Raw genomic sequence first — 19,707 nt, 5'->3', positions numbered from 1 at the left:
ATACCACTTGTATACGTTTTTATTTGTATTGAAGTCAATGGCGACATATGCAATCTTAAACCCTACGTTGGCATATGTAAAACATATGTTTGTCACCATATATGGGAAATCTTGACATTAAAGTTTGATTTAGCTCAAGAACAAAAAACACATGTTTTTAGAAGAACGGACACAAACGTATACTAAAAAAAAAAAAAAAAAAAAAAATTAAAAAACATACGTTACTAATACGTATGTTTTTTAACTTTAAAAACGTATACGTCGTCATATACCACAAACGTGTGCACAAAACGAGATGTGAATTTAGCCTAAAAAGGAATTGTTGGTGACGCTTACTATTAGAACATGCCATCAATATCTGTCTGTTGGAAGAGGAAAGTGATTGGACCCCGACTGGTACCAAAAAAGAAGAGACAATGATTAATTTTTCTCTCTATAGCGATCAAAATTTGGTAAGCTTACTTTCTGAGTGATGAAAATATACTTTGCAGCATACAGTTGGCTTCAAACTAGTGCTCTGTCCCATTCAGGATTGTTTTTAACAGTGGGTAGAAGTACTACTGTGGTTACGATTTTACAATATTATAATAGGAAAATCTCAAGTGTTCTGCATTGTACAGCACGATCAAAACAACACTTTTGTATTGTATAGTGTGCACATTTGCTGTGTCACAGCTGGACACTTTGGAAGAAATTTTTAATACATTAACAGCTACAGGACTTAACATAAGCAGAGAACACTTGCAGACTGCGAAACAGCAGACCTGCCATGTACAAAATAATGATTAATACATCACAGCAAAATGTCACTGTATATTCTGTAAGAACAAATTTATAGGGAATGTCTCATGTACTTAATTTTTTGTTTCATTAATTACATATATAGTACTGTGCAAAAGTTTTAGGCAGTTGCGGAAAAATGCTGCAAAGTAAGGCCTCATGCACACGACCGTAGCCACGTGCACGGCCGTGATTTCCGGGTCGGCCGACCACGGAGTGACAGCCGTGAGCGGCACGCAAATTGCGGGCCATGCACATGGCCGCGGCCATTATTTTCAATGAGCCCTTACGAATAAGGCTTGCCCGTTCTTTATGCGGTCGTGTGCATGGCCGCATAGGAATGAATGGGGCCGCAATTCTCCCGTGGATTTTTGGGGGAATTGAAGCCGCAAAAGCACGCTCGTGTGCATGGGGCCTTGGAAACCTTTCAAAAATAGAAGTGTTTGTATTTTGATAATTGATAAAAAATAAAAAAAAAGTAAATGACCAGAAGAGAAAGCTAAATCAAATCAATATTTGGTGTGACCACCCTTTGCTTTCAAAACAGCAAACATGGAATTTGTAGGATCATAGTCAGGTGTATGATTAAAGAGGCTCTGTCACCAGATTTTGCAACCCCCATCTGCTATTGCAGCAGATAGGCGCTGCAATGTAGATTACAGTAACGTTTTTATTTTTTAAAAACGAGCATTTTTGGCCAAGTTATGACCATTTTTGTAGTTATGCAAATGAGGCTTGCAAAAGTCCAAGTGGGTGTGTTTAAAAGTAAAAGTCCAAGTGGGCGTGTATTATGTGCGTACATCGGGGCATTTTTAATACTTTTACTAGCTGGCCGTTCTGATGAGAAGTATCATCCACTTCTCTTCAGAACGCCCAGCTTCTGGCAGTGCAGACACAGCGTGTTCTCGAGAGATCACGCTGTGTCGTCACTCACAGGTCCTGCATCGTGTCAGACGAGCAGGGACACATCGGCACCAGAGGCTACAGATGATTCTGCAGCAGCATCGGCGTTTGCAGGTAAGTAGCTACATCGACTTACCTGCTAACGCCGATGCTGCTGCAGAATCAACTGAAGCCTCTGGTGCCGATGTGTCCGACACGATGCAGGACCTGTGAGTGATGTCACAGATCTGCACTGCCAGAAGCTGGGCGTTCTGAAGAGAAGTGGATGATACTTCTCGTCAGAGCGCCCAGCTAGTAAAAGTATTAAAAATGCCCCGATGTACGCACATAATACACACCCACTTGGACTTTTGCAAGCCTCATTTGCATAACTACAAAAATGGTCATAACTTGGCCAAAAATGGTCGTTACTGTAATCTACATTGCAGCGCCTATCTGCTGCAATAGCAGATAGGGGCTGCAAAATCTGGTGACAGAGCCTCTTTAAGCAATTATACCACACAGGTGATAATGATCATAATTTTCATATGTAGGTTAAAACACAGTCATTACCTGTAACAGAAACAGCTGTAGGAGGCTTAAAACTGGGGGAAGAACAGCCAAACTCTGCTACAAATGTGAGGTTGTGTAAGACAGTGTCATGTCACAGGTCCACCATGGCAAGGCTGAGCACAGCAACAAGACACAAGGTAGTTATACTGCATCCGCTAGGTCTCTCCTAGGCAAAGATTTTATAGCAAACCGGGGTTTCAAGATGTGCTGTTCAAGCTCTTTTGAAGAAGCACAAAAAAAGATGGATTACTTACAGGTAATCTGTTTTTCATGAACCTATGACAGCACCCCTGGAGAGACATCCCATTCGCTGGACAGGAAGCATGACGATATAAAAAAAAAAAAGAACACACCTCTCCACACACACACACACACACACACACACACACACACACACACACACAGTCTTTAGAAAGAACTCCGGATGAAAATTAGCTCTCTCTTATTCATATACACAGTGTGTATAGACACACCCGCATTCATTTATTATATATATATATATTTTATTTATTTATTTATTTTTCCCATGCCACCTTCGTGAAAAACCACCTCACACCGTAAATATATATTTATAGTCATATATATACATACACTATATACAAGAGATATAAAAAAAAGTTTACTGAAGGGGGGGGGGGGAACTAGGGGGGGGGTGCTGTCATAGGTTCATGAAAAACAGATTACCGGTAAGTAATCCATCTTTTACCCTCTCACCTATGAAGGCACCAATGGAGATGTAACATGAAACCCCAGTTTTAGGGTGGGACTACAGCTTGTAGAACTTCCTACCAAAGTCTAAGTCAGTGAATGAATGCAACTGTAATCGATTATGTTTAATAAAGGTGTGGGGTGAGCTCCATGTAGCCGCCCTGCAAATCTGGTCTAGAGATGCGCTGGCTCTTTCAGCCCAAGAAGTAGATACAGCTCTTGTGGAATGAGCTCCGAAGAACTCTGGGCAGAAATTTGAACCTTTAATGTACTGGGCTTGAGGTTTTTGTCTAGCCCTGCCTGGAGAAAGTCTAAAATCATGGGAATATCTGGATCTGCTAATGGATCTATATAAATTCCTGTAAAGGTAAGAAAAACTTTCCAGACCCCAAAATATATCTTAGAGGGAACCTGTTTTCTACTTGACAGTTTCAGAGATACCTCTTTTCCTGAGGATTACCCGCTCAGCCTCCAAACTGTAAGATGCAACCTGGAGATGTCTGGATGAACTACTCGGCCCTGAGACAGGAGATTTAGTCTGTCTGGTAGGATCCATGGTTGGGTTACGGACAACTTCCTCAGCCAGGTGAACCACAGCCTCTTTGGCCAAAATTGAGCAATTAGGATTACCGAGGCTCTCTCCTCTCTGATCCTTTTTAAAACTCTTGGAAGTAGACAGAAGGAAAGGCATAACCCTGTTCCAGGCTCCAACTATGGGAGAGAGCATCTACAGCTACTGGATATTCCCTGGGATCTAGGGAAAAGAATCTGGGTCCCTTCTTGTTCTTCCTGGCAGCGAACAGGTCTATGGAAGGATTCCCCCACCTGGCCACAATCATCTGGAAGACTTCCTGATTCAGGGGCCACTCCTTCTGCAGCACTTGACTTCGGCTCAAGAAGTCTGCTACCCGATTGTCCCTTCCCCTTAGATGGACAGCTGAAAGGGACGATAGATGTAGCTCGGCTAGGGAAAAGATCTCTGTGGCTAACTTCATCATAAGCCCTGACCTTGTACCTCCCTGATGGTTTATGTATGCTACAGTAGTCGTGTTGTCTGAAAGAACTTTTACCCTTTTTTCAGAAAGTATAGGAATCGGGTCCTTTATTGCCTGAAGTACTGCCCCCAGCTCCCTGTAGTTGGAAGATCTTATGGAGGTTTGAGGATCCCATGGACCCTGAAGGCAAAAGGATTCACCATGGGCACCCCACCCCCAAGGACTGGCATTCGTTGGAATGTTCAGGGTTGGGGACATTTCCCATGAAACACCCTTCCTGAGGTTCTCTACCTTCATCTACCACCTGAGCGAGAGTCGGGCTACCGAGGAAAGGAGCAGGGAGTGATCTAGTGAGTACTTGCTTCCCACTTTTCTAATATGACCCTCTGCAGAGGTCTGAACCTGAACTGAGCCCACATTATGGCCGGGGTACAGGAGGTCAAAAGGCCTAGGACCGACATAGCCCTTCTTAAAGAGGCTCTGTCACCAGATTTTGCAACCCCTATCTGCTATTGCAGCAGATAGGTGCTGCAATGTAGATTACAGTAACGTTTTTATTTTAAAAAAACGAGCATTTTTGGCCAAGTTATGACCATTTTTGTAGTTATGCAAATGAAGCTTGCAAAAGTCCAAGTGGGTGTGTTTAAAAGTAAAAGTCCAAGTGGGCGTGTATTATGTGCGTACATCGGGGCGTTTTTAGTACTTTTACTAGCTGGGCGCTCTGATGAGAAGTATCATCCACTTCTCTTCAGAACGCCCAGCTTCTGGCAGTGCAGACACAGCGTGTTCGAGAGATCACGCTGTGACGTCACTCACAGGTCCTGCATCGTGTCAGACGAGCGAGGACACCGGCACCAGAGAATACAGTTGATTCTGCAGCAGCATCAGCGTTTGCAGGTAAGTAGCTACATCGACTTACCTGCTAACGCCGATGCTGCTGCAGAATCAACTGAAGCCTCTGGTGCCGGTGTCCACGCTCGTCTGACACGATGCAGGACCTGTGAGTGACGTCACAGCGTGATCTCTCGAGAACACGCTGTGTCTGCACTGCCAGAAGCTGGGCGTTCTGAAGAGAAGTGGATGATACTTCTCATCAGAGCGCCCAGCTAGTAAAAGTACTAAAAACGCCCCGATGTACGCACATAATACACACCCACTTGGACTTTTACTTTTAAACACACCCACTTGGACTTTTGCAAGCCTCATTTCCCTATAGGAAACCCCACCCGCAGCAGGAATCTACCACCTCCATAGAGGGAAGCGGTGACCGAGAGAGGAGGGAGATACCAGCCCCAGACTACGGGTTGCTCCCTAAGAGGCTTATACTCTCAGAACACCTCCAGGAACACAGGTGAGTACCTGCTGGAGGATCTGCAATCCTGGAGAGTGTCTTGCTCCACAGGACAATTCCATCTGGAGGACAGAAAACCTGACTGGGTGTGTGGGGAGGGGTGTCCTTTTTTAGATGGTCAGGCTTCCTGTCCAGCGACGGGATGTCTCTCCAGGGGTGTATTCATAGGTGAAAGGGTAAAAACGGGTAACGTTAAGGAACATAGACGCAGTGGTCGGCCAAGGAAACTTAGTGCAGAAGATCAAAGACACATCATGCTTACTTCCCTTCGAAATCGTAAGATGTCTAGCAGTGCCATCACTTCAGAACAGGCAGATACTACCGTGACCCAGGTACGCCCATCCACTGTTCAGAGAAATCTGGCCAAAAGTGGTTTTAATGGAAGAATTGCGCCCAAATAGTCATACCTCGGACATGGAAACAAGGCCAAGTTACATAGTTATATAGCTAGTACGGCTGAAAAAAGACACATCTACATCAAGTTCAACCAAGGGACGGGAAAAGGGAAGGTAAAAATTTCTACACATAGGAGCTAATATTTTGTTCTAGGAAATTATCTAAGCCTTTTTTTAAAGCCATCTACTGTTCCTGGTGTGACCAGCTCCTGTGATAGACTATTCCATAGATTCACAGTAAAGAAGGCTCGTCGCCTCTGCAGGTTGAACCTTTTTTTCTCCAAACGGAGGGAGTGCCCCCTTGTTTTTTGAGGGGGTTTTACATGGAACAGGATTTCACCATATTTTTTGTATGTGCCATTAATATATTTATATAATTTAATCATGTCCCCCCTTAGTCATCGTTTTTTCAAGGCTAAATAGGTTTAATTCTTTTAATCTTTCCTCATAACTTAAGATTCTCCATGCCCCTGATTAGCTTCATTGGTCTCCTTTGTATTTTTTCCAACTCCAGGGCATCCTTTCTATGAACTGGAGCCCAGAACTGAACTGCATATTCTAGATGAGGCCGCACTAATGCTTTGTAAAGTGGTAATATTACATCCCTGTCCCGCGAGTCCATGCCTCTTAATACACGACAATATCTTGCTGGCCTTTGAAGCAGCTGATTGACATTGCATGTTGTTATTTAGTTTATGATTTACAAGTACACCCAGATCCTTTTCAACAAGTGACTCTCCCAGTGTAGATCCCCCTTAGGACATATGATGCATGCAGGTTGTTGGTACCCAGATGCATAACTTTACATTTATCTATATTAAAAACTTCATTTCCCAACTGCATGCCCAAACACTCTGTTTAAATCCGCTTGCAATTCACAAACATCTCCCATATTACATAGAATGGTGTCATCTGCAAAAATATAAATAGTGCTATTAATCCTAGCCTCTATATCATTATTAAGTTGAATAATAGTGTTCCCAGCACTGAACCCTGGGGTACACCACTTATAACCGGTGACCATTCAGAGTAGGAATCATTGACCACAACTCTCTGGATACGGTCCTTGAGCCAATTCTCAATCCAATTACAAACTATATTTTCTAAACATATAGTCCTTAATTTACCCATTAGACGTCTATGAGGGACAGTGTCAAATGCCTTTGCAAAGTCCAAAAACACTATATCCACAGCAGCCCCTCTGTCTAGGCTTCTGTTCAACTCTTCATAAAAACAGATCAGGTTAGTTTGACAACTTCTGTCCTTAGTAAAACCGTGCTGGTTTATAATACAGAATTATGTGACAATAAATAGTATGTAGTCCCTCAATAGCCCCTCAAACATTTTCCCCAAGATGGATGTTAAGCTTACTGGTCTATAATTACCCGGGGAAGACCTGGAGCCCTTTTTGAAAATAGGCACCACATTTGACCTGCGCCAGTCCCTTGGCACTATACCAGTCACTAGAGAATCTCTGAATATTATGAAAAGGGGGACAGAAATAACTGAACTAAGCTCTTTAAGAATTCTAGGGTGTAACCCATCTGGTCCCAGGGCCTTGTGCACATTTATTTTATTTTATTTAGCTTGGACCATATCTACATTCATCCAATTCAGTATATCAACTGATATATTAACAGCACTGGCACCGGCTACATCAGCTGCTCTTTCTTCTGTTGTATATACAGAGCTAAAGAACCCATTTAGTAACTCTGCCTTCTCTTGATACCCTGTGACCAACTCCCCATTACCACTATCTAGAGGTCCTACATGTTCAGACCTTGGCTTTTTTGCATTTATATACTTGAAGAATTTTTTGGGATTTGTTTTACTATCCTTGGCCACCTGCCTTTCATTTTGTATTTTTGCTAATTTTATTACATTTTTACAGATTTTATTACGCTCTTTATAATTTAAAAAGACTACAGCTGTACCCTCAGATTTGTGTTTTTTAAATGCCCTTTTTTTTTTGTCATGTATTGCCCTTTTTACAGAAGGTGTAAGCCATGTGGGATTTAATGTTAGTCGTTTATACTTGTTACCTATAGGAATAAATTTTGCACTATAATTACCCAAAGTAGATTTGAAAATCGCCCATTTATCATTTGTACCATTATTTGACATTAGTTCTTCCCACTCTATGTCCTGAATTGCAGCCCTCATCCTGGGGAAATTGGATCTCTTACAATTAAGTGTTTCTGCCCTCCCAGCCTGTGTTTGTTTTTTACAGTATGTGTAAAATATAACTATACTATGATCACGGTTACCGAGGTTTTCACGAACATGGACGTTCCCAACAAGCTCTGCATTATTAGAAATGACCAGATCCAACAGAGCTTCACCTCTAGTCGGGTCTTCCAGAAAACTGGCCCATAAATTTTTTCTGCAACAGGTTGAGGAAATGTCTCCCCTTTGCAGTTGAAGCTGAACCATGACACCAATTAATATCCCGGAAATTAAAATCTCCCATTATCACTACAGTACCCCCCCCCCCCCCTGTGCAGCCCGCTCCATCTGTTTATATAGCTGATCTTCCATCACCTCAGTTATATTGGGGGGGGGGGGGGTGTATAGATTACACCAAAAGTAATTTTTTCAGTGTCTACCTCCCTTTCTCATTCCACCCACAAGGTTTCAACCTCCTCACAATCTTCACCCTCTAATGTCTTTTTCACACTCCTCTTAATATCACTTCTCGCATACAGACATACACCGCCACCTTTCCTATTTATCCTATCTTTACGAAAAAGTGTAAAACCCTGTAGATTTACAGCTCAGTCATGTGAAGAGTCCAGCCATGTTTCAGCAACACCAACTATATCTATATTTTCTTCCAGTATCAAGGCCCCCAGCTTCCTCATTTTGCTTGCTAGACTTCTGCCATTTGTGAACATACACTTTAACTTGCCTTTCAGTTTTTCACTTTTATTATCAGAAATGTGATTTGACATTATTTGGGCATTTTTATTTTCACTGCGGTTTTGTAACAAAAGGATCTCCTTATGTTGTTGCCTAGTCCTCTCCCCACAGTCTGTTTCTCCTCTCACCAATATAGTCGGACCCCTCTCTAACCTGACTACCACTTTCTAAATTGAGCTAGTGACTCAACGATGCATGAAAAGATAGGAACTGGGGTACAGAAAAATGGCAGCATGTGCTCTAGACTGAGGAGTCAAAATTTGAGATATTTGGCTGTAACAGAAGGCAGTTTGTTCGCAGAGAGAGCGAGAGCAGTGTAATAATGAGGGCCTGCAGGGAACAGTGAAACATGGTGGAGGTTCTTTGCAAGTTTGGGGCTGCATTTCAGCAAATGGAGTTGGGGATTTGGTCAGGATTAATGGTGTCCTCAACGCTGAGAAATACAGGCAGATAATTATCCATAATGCAATACCATCAGGGATGCGTCTGATTGGCTCCAAATTTATTCTGCAGCAGGACAATGACCCCAAACATACAGGCAATGTCATTAAGAATTATCTTGAGCATAAAGAATAACAAGGAGCCCTGGAAATGATGATATGGCCCCCACAGAGCCCCAATTGCAACATCATTGTAACTTCTATGACCGTGGACCGTCGTTCAAACTTACCTGCTGACGGCCCCGGCTATGGACGTCTGTGTTCTCTGCGGCATCTCCCTCCAGGGGGATGCCGGCACTCACTTCCGGGTCCCGAAACCAGTTTCCGGCAGGGTGCGCGCGGCCGGGCGTGCGTGCACGGCTTTAAAGGGCCAGTACGCATCTAGTTGTTAATAATCAGTAATTAGCCCAGAATGCTGCTGGACTATAAAAAGGGCTCTGCCCACTTGTTCCTTGCCTGAGCGTTGTTGCATACCTAAAGTTTGTCTTGCAAATGGTCTCCCAGTGTTTTCCAGTTCCCAGTGTTACCCGTTCCTGCTGCCTGTACCCTGTATTCTGTGCTACCGTGCCTCTTTGCCATCTACAGTGAAAGTGAAGTTGTGTCACCACTACTGCCTACATTGCCTCAGGTAACCTTTCTGGACTATCGACATTGTTTTGTACCTAGTTGGCCAGCTGCTATCCCACTACGCGGTACGGCCCAGTGGGTCCACACCCCGCGCCGTGACAATGATCGAGTCTGTTTGGGATTACACAAAGAGAGAAGGATTTGGGATAGCCTACATCCACTGAAGATCTGTAGCGTTCCTTCAAAAACTGTGTGCGAGTGTACCTATAAGAATTTATGCTGTTTTGAAGGCAAAGGGTGGTCACATCAAATATTGATTTGATTTAAAAAAAATTCTGTTCATTCACTTTGTATTTTGTGAATTGATAAAAAAAATAAAATTATTAACACTTCTATTTTTGAAAGCAGCCTTACCTTGCAGCTTTTTTCCACAACGGACTAAATCTTTTGCACAGTACTGTATGTCTGTAAAATACAAATAATGTGCTAGTTGTTTTATGTAATGTTGTAGTCATTTTTTATTTTTAAAATCTTCCCGGGTGCGGCACCTTTAGAGGCACACTTTCTTCCTGCACCATCTTAAAAGAGACCGTGTAGAAAGGAGTACGTGCTTTATGGCAGCTGCAATGAATGAAAGTTCATGGTCAGAGTAACGTCAATAGAATAAGTCTTCAAGAAGCGGGAACGGTTATGTCACCTATATTGCTTTTCTACCAGCTTTCCAAGATTAAACTAAGAAACAGCTGCAGAGAATTTTAAACAACTTATAGGTTTTCCTATAATCATCATTTAACAAATGCACGTTACTGGCTGTATAACAGAACAGCCCATATATGGCACGTCACTAGTGATGTGTCATATTGTATACCCGGAAGAAAATTGATGATCAACACAGCGACCAGAGAGTGACGTCACCAGGCATGTGCCCCACGGCAGCATCTGAAAACGGGGCCAATTTGGAAACTAAGTACATTACAAATGTATTTACATTCATAAGTTAAAAGCATTAACACATGCACGTTTTAACTCTGAAAACCCCTTCAAGTATGATAAATAGTACTAGTACGGTTGCACGATGCAACAAAATATTGATACTATTTCTATGCCATGCACCCTCAAATGGTTCAATACCGTTAATTCATGTATTTCAATACTAAGCTGTGCAGCCACACAGCTTAGTATCGTAACACATGAGTTTAGTCAGAGCAGGGCTGCAGCTGTGTAACACAGCCATTTCCCCGCTCCTGACGAGTGTGAGCGCACGGTCAGCATGATGTGATGGGGCCGGCGCTGCACCAATGAGCGGCAGCACGGAAGACAGAGAACATGGTGTGCGCACTGCAAAATACTCCGATGTTCTGTCTTCGGTGATGGCGCAGCTGCTCATTAGTGCGTGCACACACACACACACACACACACACACACACACACACACACACACACACACACCTTGCAGTCAGGAGCGGGGCAATGGCTGTACTAAACAGATGCAGTCCTGCTCGAACGGCGGAGATCAGAGAAATCTGGTCTCCGCCGCAATTTGCTTGACTGCTGCGATCAAAGCGGACCGAAGCATTTAAGTGGACAATGAGAAAGGATCGTGTCACAGAGAATCCCTGTGACACGATCAAGGGACATAACATATATGGGCACACAGCCCCTGGTCAAATGAAGGACCCCAAGCTTTCTTACCATATTTCCTATAGTTAGGACATACCGAAGTATGCCCTAACAACTGCATGTGTACTATCAATACACAGGCTAATGTACTGGCATATAGATATATGCTAGTACATTAAAGTTGAAAATAAAAAAAAACAAAACATTAAAATAAAAGTCTCAATACATAATATACACATATTCGGTATCGAATAACCAGCATGACAAATTTATAGCGTCATTTATGAAGTGTACACTGAGAAAAACAAAAACTGCTTACTTTCACTTATTAATGTGAGGCATGAGGTGTTCGAAATTTAGTACATCCATTTGCCTCATTAATAGTAATTAACCCCATCATGAACCTCACAAATTAACCCAATGTGTCCATTATCACTGTGAGAAACATCATGGGGTTAATTACGATTGTGAGGCACATGGAGGTTCAAAATTCATTCACACCACGTGCCTCATATCAGAAAATGGAAGGTCTTTTTTTTTTTTTAATTAAAAATGTTAACAGTAAGTCTGATTAACCCGAGAAAGAGCATCCCAGAGAACAGGTGCAGCATGGGAGAAATCCTGGAGAGGTTAGGCACATAAGGGAGGCACATTGGTAATTGGCAGAATAAGGGACGTAAATAGGTAGGTATATAGAGATTAGACCAGTGGAAGGGGGCAGAATTACATACAGCTTTGTGGGCAAGGTCCAGACTAGAAGAGACCTTAGGACTCTAAGATGTGCTCACCGTCTCTTGCTTAGTCAACACTTTAAAATACAACGGTTCTAGATGTAACATACACGCCTCAACATTGAAATTTCAACACCAAGAAGGACAAGCCGTAAGGTTATGCAAATTGAGGAAGTAGCAGGTGTCACTAAGATCTGCAAATTATAAAATTTTCAGGCACCGAGCTCCAATCTGTGCCATGTCAAAGGAGCAAAAAAAAGCCAGATTGAAAGCAAAGTTTTTTAGCCACATGAAACCTCAAAAATCCGATCAAGTGGTGTGGGATGATTGTGCGATGCCTCCTGTTAGTCGACGTGACAGTTATCGCCACTTGTCGCAAACGGAGAGGTACAGAATCCTTGAGCGGAGAGACCTTAGTTTATCACTCCGGCAGATCGCTACGCACCTAGGCTGAGATGTCAGCACTGTTCAACATTGCGTGTCCCGGAGGTTGGGAGAACAACAAACGGAAATGCCAGCAAGATGTGCGCTGGGGCGGACCTCTGCATGGACGGATCATCTAAATGGAAGAACGGTGCGTAGGGATCCATTCTGTACTGCAAATAAAATTAGACATCACATCCCAAGCCTACAGTGGAAACCAGTGTCGACGCAAACCATCAGACAGCATTTGCACAACATTGGGCTACGATTCAGATGTCCAGCTACAGGTGTTCCATTGACAACACGCCACAGTCCTCAAAGGCTATCGTGGTGCACAGCAAGGGAGGCTTCAGCGATGAGCCCGCTTTTGTCTCAAATGCAACGATAGCCAGAGATCGGTCTGGAGACCATGTGGGCGATGCCATGAAGAGGCCTTCACAAGGGAACGTCACACCGGTCATACTCCCGGGATTATGGTGTGGGGTGGCATAAGGTATGGTAGCCGGACCTCTCTAGTCTTGATTTCAGGTATACTAACAGCTTGTAAATTCACTGTATAGTTTGATAAAAAATCTGATTGTGCTCCCACAATATGAAAAAATTAATTATAAGGTTCACTGAAGTGACAACTGAGTAAAATATACCTTTTAATAGTAACTTGTTTTAAAAACAGGGGTAACACACCACTGTGACATAAGCCCCACCGTGAAAATTAAAAAATGTATTAAACAAAAAACACTGAGTCATTATGATACATATATCTCAGTGTTTATAACGATGTTTGTCTAGAATCAGCATATAACCAGGGCACAACAGTAGTACAATCCCCAAAATAAAGCACAGGTGCCCGAATAAATCGGATCTCCTAGCGCTGGGTGTAACACAATAAGACTGTCCCCAATGCAGACATTCCATAAACAATAGACGACCCTACGCGTTTCAGATACTCATCCTCAGGGGTCCGTATCTTGGTAACTCTGGCCTCATCGCCAGCGATAGTAATGTTCAACAGCAGATATTCTGCTGTGCGTCACGGGAAGATGCACGTATCGATGTCAACGGCATACTTCATTGCAGGCGCTGGGTTACTATAAACGCCTAAACTCCACCCCTCGTATTGGCGGCAACACATGAACTGACCAATCACAGCACCCTCTCGATTCGTGACACCTGCCCATGTGACCCCCCGCCGTCAGCTGACAACCAGGGGTCATCATCGGCCGCATCATACCGAACGCGCAGGCGCAGTAGAAGCCAAGGACGTGTCGCCCGGACTGCCAAACACGAGGAAGGTAAGCGCTACACGATAATGTATTATAAGTATATCTTGCGGGACAGTTAAACACCGCAAGTGGACTACCTCACAAAGCAACTCCAGAGTAAATAAACACATGTAAGGTGGACAAGATAACTAAGTCCCTCATATTAAGAAAAACTGACAAACGATCTCTTTAAGTGTCGGCTGACCAAAAATGGCTATCTCAAAAAATAGTACATAATGCAGATAAAAGACTCACCCACACTAAAGGCAACCCAGTAGAGGTAAGCCACCTACAGGGGAATGGTATCGCATATTAGATAAAACATGTATAGTTAGTCTGCTCATTTAGACCAGCTGGTTGTAGACATTCCAGTCTATGGATCCATTGTGCTTCTTTACGTAAAATCAGGTTGTCCCAGTCCCCTCCTCTTTTAGGGGGTCTAACAAGTTCAATTGCTTGAAACTTTAAACATGCTGCCTGGCCTTGATGTTTAGCATGCACGTGCTTAGATATTGGGGTGTCCCTAACATGGATAATATCTCCAACATGCTCCCTAATACGACGACGAAATTGTCGTGCTGTTTTACCCACATAATTTAGGGGGCATGGGCATGTAATTAGGTAAACCACTCCCGCTGTCTTACAATTGACATAATCCCGAATATTGTATTTTTTCTGTGTAGCAACACTGGTAAAGCTATTCCCTTTGAAAATGAAATCACAGGCTTTACAGCTACCACATCTGAAAGTGCCTGGTATTTGTCTATCCAGCCACGTACCCCTAGGTGAAATGGGGTCAAAACAGCTGTGCATGACTCTGTCCCTAATGTTTTTCCCTCTCCGATACGTGACAGACGGCCTCTGTGTGATCTGATCTGCTAAATCTACATCCGAACTGAGAATACGCCAATACCTATTCAGTATCTGCATAATATCATTTTGTTTTGAATCATAGGTGCCTATGAGTCTCGTAACCTGTTCTTCTTTCCGTTTTTTAGGGACCAGGAGACATTGCCTATCTGCATCCCTTGCTCCCTCATAGGCCTTCCTGATAACACTCTTGGGGAAGCCTCTATCCTTCAATCTTGTTTTGAGTTCCTGGGCCTGGAACTCAAAATCACCCATAGAGCTACAATTCCTGCGTACTCTCATAAATTGGCCTTTCGGAATGCCACGTTTGAGGGAATAAGGATGACAGCTATTCCATTGCAAAAAACTATTAGTTGCCGTTTCTTTCCGATGTACCTTAGTGCGGATAGTGCCTTCTTCTGTTTTTGTGATTTTCAAATCTAGGAAAGACAATTCTTTCTCACTGATCTCACATGTGAACTTTAGTCCTACATCATTCTTGTTGAGGGCTGCTACAAAACTATGGAACTCATCCGCTGTAGAGTTCCAGAGAATCAGCACGTCATCAATATATCTAATCCATAATCCAACGGATGAAGTCCATTTGACAAATTTGTCCCCAAAGACAATTGTCTCCTCCCACCAGCCAAGAAATAAATTTGCATAGGTGGGAGCAGCAGGACTCCCCATTGCAGTACCACATTGCTGATGAAAGATTTTGTCTTCAAAAATAAATATATTTTTTTCAAGAACAAACTGTAATAACTGCAAGACAAATTGGTTATGGGCTGCAAACTGAGTGCCTCTTGATCCCAGATAATACTCGATCGCTTTATAACCACATTTGTGAGGTATGGATGAATACAACGCCTCAACATCCAGACTAGCCAGGATTGTATCCTTCTCCAGAGAAATACCGTCAATCTGTTTCAAGACATCCATAGTGTCACGTACATATGATGTGAGACTCAAGACAAAAGGGCGCAACACCTGATCAACATATGTACTCACATTTTGAGTTAGATTATTAATGCCTGAAACAATGGGTCTGCCACGTAAGGGAGGATACCCTTTGTGGATTTTGGGCAGGCTATAAAAACACGCCATAACAGGAAATTGTGGGTACAGGAACCCAAACTCAGCTGCACTAATCAAAGATCTGCTCTTTGCATCACTCAGAATGCTCAGCAACTCTTTCTTGAATAGTGCTGTAGGGTTATCCTTTAAAATGGTGTAACAGTCATGGTTAAATAAAATGTCCTCACACATTCTTTTATAATCATCCCTACTCATGACCACAATGTTCCCACCTTTATCAGATGCCTTTAGAACAATGTTCTGTTTTTTCTCTAGAGTGGTCAGAGCTAATCGTTCGGACCAAGACAAATTGTTGTCCATGCCCCTGCTGTCCTGACTAAGATTTTTAATCTCATCTCCCACCATCTCCACAAATAAATCCACATTGGTAAAGTCTCCTATAGGTGGCAGCTTCCTACTCTTCATTTTTAGGTTGGTGAAAGGACCTAAGCCTGGAGCTCTTCCAGATTCCTCAAATAACCCCTCCAAGGCTACAAGGCCTTCCATATCAGACTCTTCTAACCCTAGTTCCATACATTTTTTCCTATTATGGTGTTTGAAAAATTTGATCCATTTGAGTTTACGAGCAAATAAATTAAGATCCTTTATCCATGAAAATGAGTCAAATTTAACTGTAGGGACAAAGGAAAGTCCCTTTTCTAATAATGTATTCTCTGATGCACTCAAATTATATTCAGATAGGTTAATAATCTGTAGCCTATCCATATTGTTTCCCTTCACTAATCCTTTTGTCCCCTCAGCATATAGCGGGAAATGGGAGGATTGTTGGCTAAAAAAATAGATTTAGCAGATCAGATCACACAGAGGCCGTCTGTCACGTATCGGAGAGGGAAAAACATTAGGGACAGAGTCATGCACAGCTGTTTTGACCCCATTTCACCTAGGGGTACGTGGCTGGATAGACAAATACCAGGCACTTTCAGATGTGGTAGCTGTAAAGCCTGTGATTTCATTTTCAAAGGGAATAGCTTTACCAGTGTTGCTACACAGAAAAAATACAATATTCGGGATTATGTCAATTGTAAGACAGCGGGAGTGGTTTACCTAATTACATGCCCATGCCCCCTAAATTATGTGGGTAAAACAGCACGACAATTTCGTCGTCGTATTAGGGAGCATGTTGGAGATATTATCCATGTTAGGGACACCCCAATATCTAAGCACGTGCATGCTAAACATCAAGGCCAGGCAGCATGTTTAAAGTTTCAAGCAATTGAACTTGTTAGACCCCCTAAAAGAGGAGGGGACTGGGACAACCTGATTTTACGTAAAGAAGCACAATGGATCCATAGACTGGAATGTCTACAACCAGCTGGTCTAAATGAGCAGACTAACTATACATGTTTTATCTAATATGCGATACCATTCCCCTGTAGGTGGCTTACCTCTACTGGGTTGCCTTTAGTGTGGGTGAGTCTTTTATCTGCATTATGTACTATTTTTTGAGATAGCCATTTTTGGTCAGCCGACACTTAAAGAGATCGTTTGTCAGTTTTTCTTAATATGAGGGACTTAGTTATCTTGTCCACCTTACATGTGTTTATTTACTCTGGAGTTGCTTTGTGAGGTAGTCCACTTGCGGTGTTTAACTGTCCCGCAAGATATACTTATAATACATTATCGTGTAGCGCTTACCTTCCTCGTGTTTGGCAGTCCGGGCGACACGTCCTTGGCTTCTACTGCGCCTGCGCGTTCGGTATGATGCGGCCGATGATGACCCCTGGTTGTCAGCTGACGGCGGGGGGTCACATGGGCAGGTGTCACGAATCGAGAGGGTGCTGTGATTGGTCAGTTCATGTGTTGCCGCCAATACGAGGGGTGGAGTTTAGGCGTTTATAGTAACCCAGCGCCTGCAATGAAGTATGCCGTTGACATCGATACGTGCATCTTCCTGTGACGCACAGCAGAATATCTGCTGTTGAACATTACTATCGCTGGCGATGAGGCCAGAGTTACCAAGATACGGACCCCTGAGGATGAGTATCTGAAACGCGTAGGGTCGTCTATTGTTTATGGAATGTCTGCATTGGGGACAGTCTTATTGTGTTACACCCAGCGCTAGGAGATCCGATTTATTCGGGCACCTGTGCTTCATTTTGGGGATTGTACTACTGTTGTGCCCTGGTTATATGCGGATTCTAGACAAACATCGTTATAAACACTGAGATATATGTATCATAATGACTCAGTGTTTTTTGTTTAATACATTTTTTAATTTTCACTGTGGGGCTTATGTCACAGTGGTGTGTTACCCCTGTTTTTAAAACAAGTTACTATTAAAAAGGTATACTAACAGCTTGGCATAACATTGATTTGATTGTGAAAACAGTGGTACGGCCATTTCTCCAACATGTACCAGGTGCCGTTTTTCAACAGGACAACACCAGGCCGCATATTGCTCGTGCTACTGTGAGTAGCCTGCATGGCCTAAACATACTACCATGGCCTGCAGCGTCTCCGGACTGGTCTCCCATCGAGCACATCTGGGAGGTCATTGGTCGGCAATTACAATGTTGATGATTTGTGCGCTCAAATACATTCCTCAGACAACCATTAATAACGTAGCGCCTGCGGCCCGCCAGCATCTCCCTCTTAACAGCGGCCGCAGGACAGTCACTTCATCGGTGTCCCCTTCTGCTCTCTCCCCCCGACTGTTTCATAGGGTACGCACGCTCGTGCCAAACCTTAAGGGGCCAGCGTGCACAAGCAAAGTTTCCCCCAACCTATACCTGAGCACCCTGGCCCTTAAAAGGAATCCTGCTACTTTCCTCAATGAATGAGCAATGTATTGTCTTTCCAATGTTTGTCTTGCGAATGGTTCCTTAGCTGTATCCTGTACTGTATCCCGTATCCTGAATCCGGTTTCCTGTATCTGTGTCTAGTTCTAGTGCCCAAGTCGAGCGTCTGAGACGACTTCGCCATATGTGTCTGGTACCAGTGTCTGAGACGACTTCGCCATATGTGTCTGGTACCAGTGTCTGAGACGCACTACTCCAGTCCAGTATCCTAGCCAAACTCCATTATCCTGAACAGGCCTGCTTCACCCTTAGGCTACGTTCACACTAAGTTTTTTTTGCAGGTGGAATTTCTGCCTCAAAATTCCGTTTGGAAGTTTGAGGCAGATTTTCCTCTCCCTGCACGCCGATTTTCACGGCGTTTTTCGCCCGCGGCCATAAAACGCCGTGAAATATTCGCTCTGCCTCCCATTGAAGTCAATGGGAGGTCAAAGGCGTAAACGCCCGAAGATCGGGCACGTCCCTTCTTTCTCCCGTGAGGCGGTTTTACCGCTCGTGGGAGAAAACCACCCCCGCCTCCCATTGAAATCAATGGGAGGCATTTTAGGGCCGTTTTTGACGAGTTTTTCAGCGCGGTTTCCGCATCAAAAAACTCTGTGAACATAGCTTTACTGTCTGGCATATACCCACTTATAACCTTCCAGGTACTTTATCATTACCGACTCACAGACTCTGTTGACAGGCTCTGTTGACAGCTGAGTGGCCCAGTGGGTCCACATACCTGCCAGTTGTTACAAATAACCTCATTAATAGCATGCCAAGGCGTGTAAGTATGCGTATTTTTGCACGTGGCGCTAGATATCGAATAGGTAAAGATATTTGGAATATTTTGTTTCCATTTTTTTATCATTTGCATTTCATGAACATGTCTATCAATGATGTGATTTCCACAATTCCAAATCTTTTCCTTCCTGGTGATGCAATTTCAATGTTGATGAGTGTTTTGTACAAGTGATCCACAATGTTCATATAATACAACAAGCAAAAAAAAACAAACACACTGCAACACACAGTATGCAGACATACAACGCAATATCACAATGTCCTGCCTCGCTCTCTCATTGTGCGCTGACACATAGGCATGTAAGTACAGCTAATGTATAGGCAGTAATTAAGATTCTGTAATAGCAGCAATTACAATTCTGTGGTACTTTATACAAAACTACACAATCTACCAATAAATCCAGTGAAAGGATTACCTGGGAGCTAAGTTGAGTTTTAATCCAGTTGAAGTAGTAATTCAAGTCGCTGCCTTCCATCAATTCTCTCCCCCAGGCTGCCAATTTAGCAATTATACGTGCTGCCTGATAGAGTGGAGG

At 43.2% G+C, this 19,707-nt stretch overlaps 1 protein-coding gene across 1 annotated transcript in view; it reads right to left on the bottom strand.

Moving 5' to 3' along the window:
* The window catches only part of ATP6V1H (ATPase H+ transporting V1 subunit H), a 140,936-nt gene that overhangs the window by 84,999 nt on the left and 36,230 nt on the right, over nucleotides 1–19,707 (bottom strand). The window contains exon 7 of the mRNA XM_075826245.1: nucleotides 19,588–19,692. Coding sequence (XP_075682360.1) covers nucleotides 19,588–19,692 — 105 coding nt within the window. The remainder of the gene's footprint in view (nucleotides 1–19,587; nucleotides 19,693–19,707) is intronic.

This window comes from Rhinoderma darwinii, chromosome 5 (assembly GCF_050947455.1).
Source record: "Rhinoderma darwinii isolate aRhiDar2 chromosome 5, aRhiDar2.hap1, whole genome shotgun sequence".
NCBI classification, from domain to species: domain Eukaryota; kingdom Metazoa; phylum Chordata; class Amphibia; order Anura; family Rhinodermatidae; genus Rhinoderma; species Rhinoderma darwinii.
Note: the sequence above shows the minus strand (reverse complement) of the source record. Positions and strands in the feature narration are given on the sequence as shown.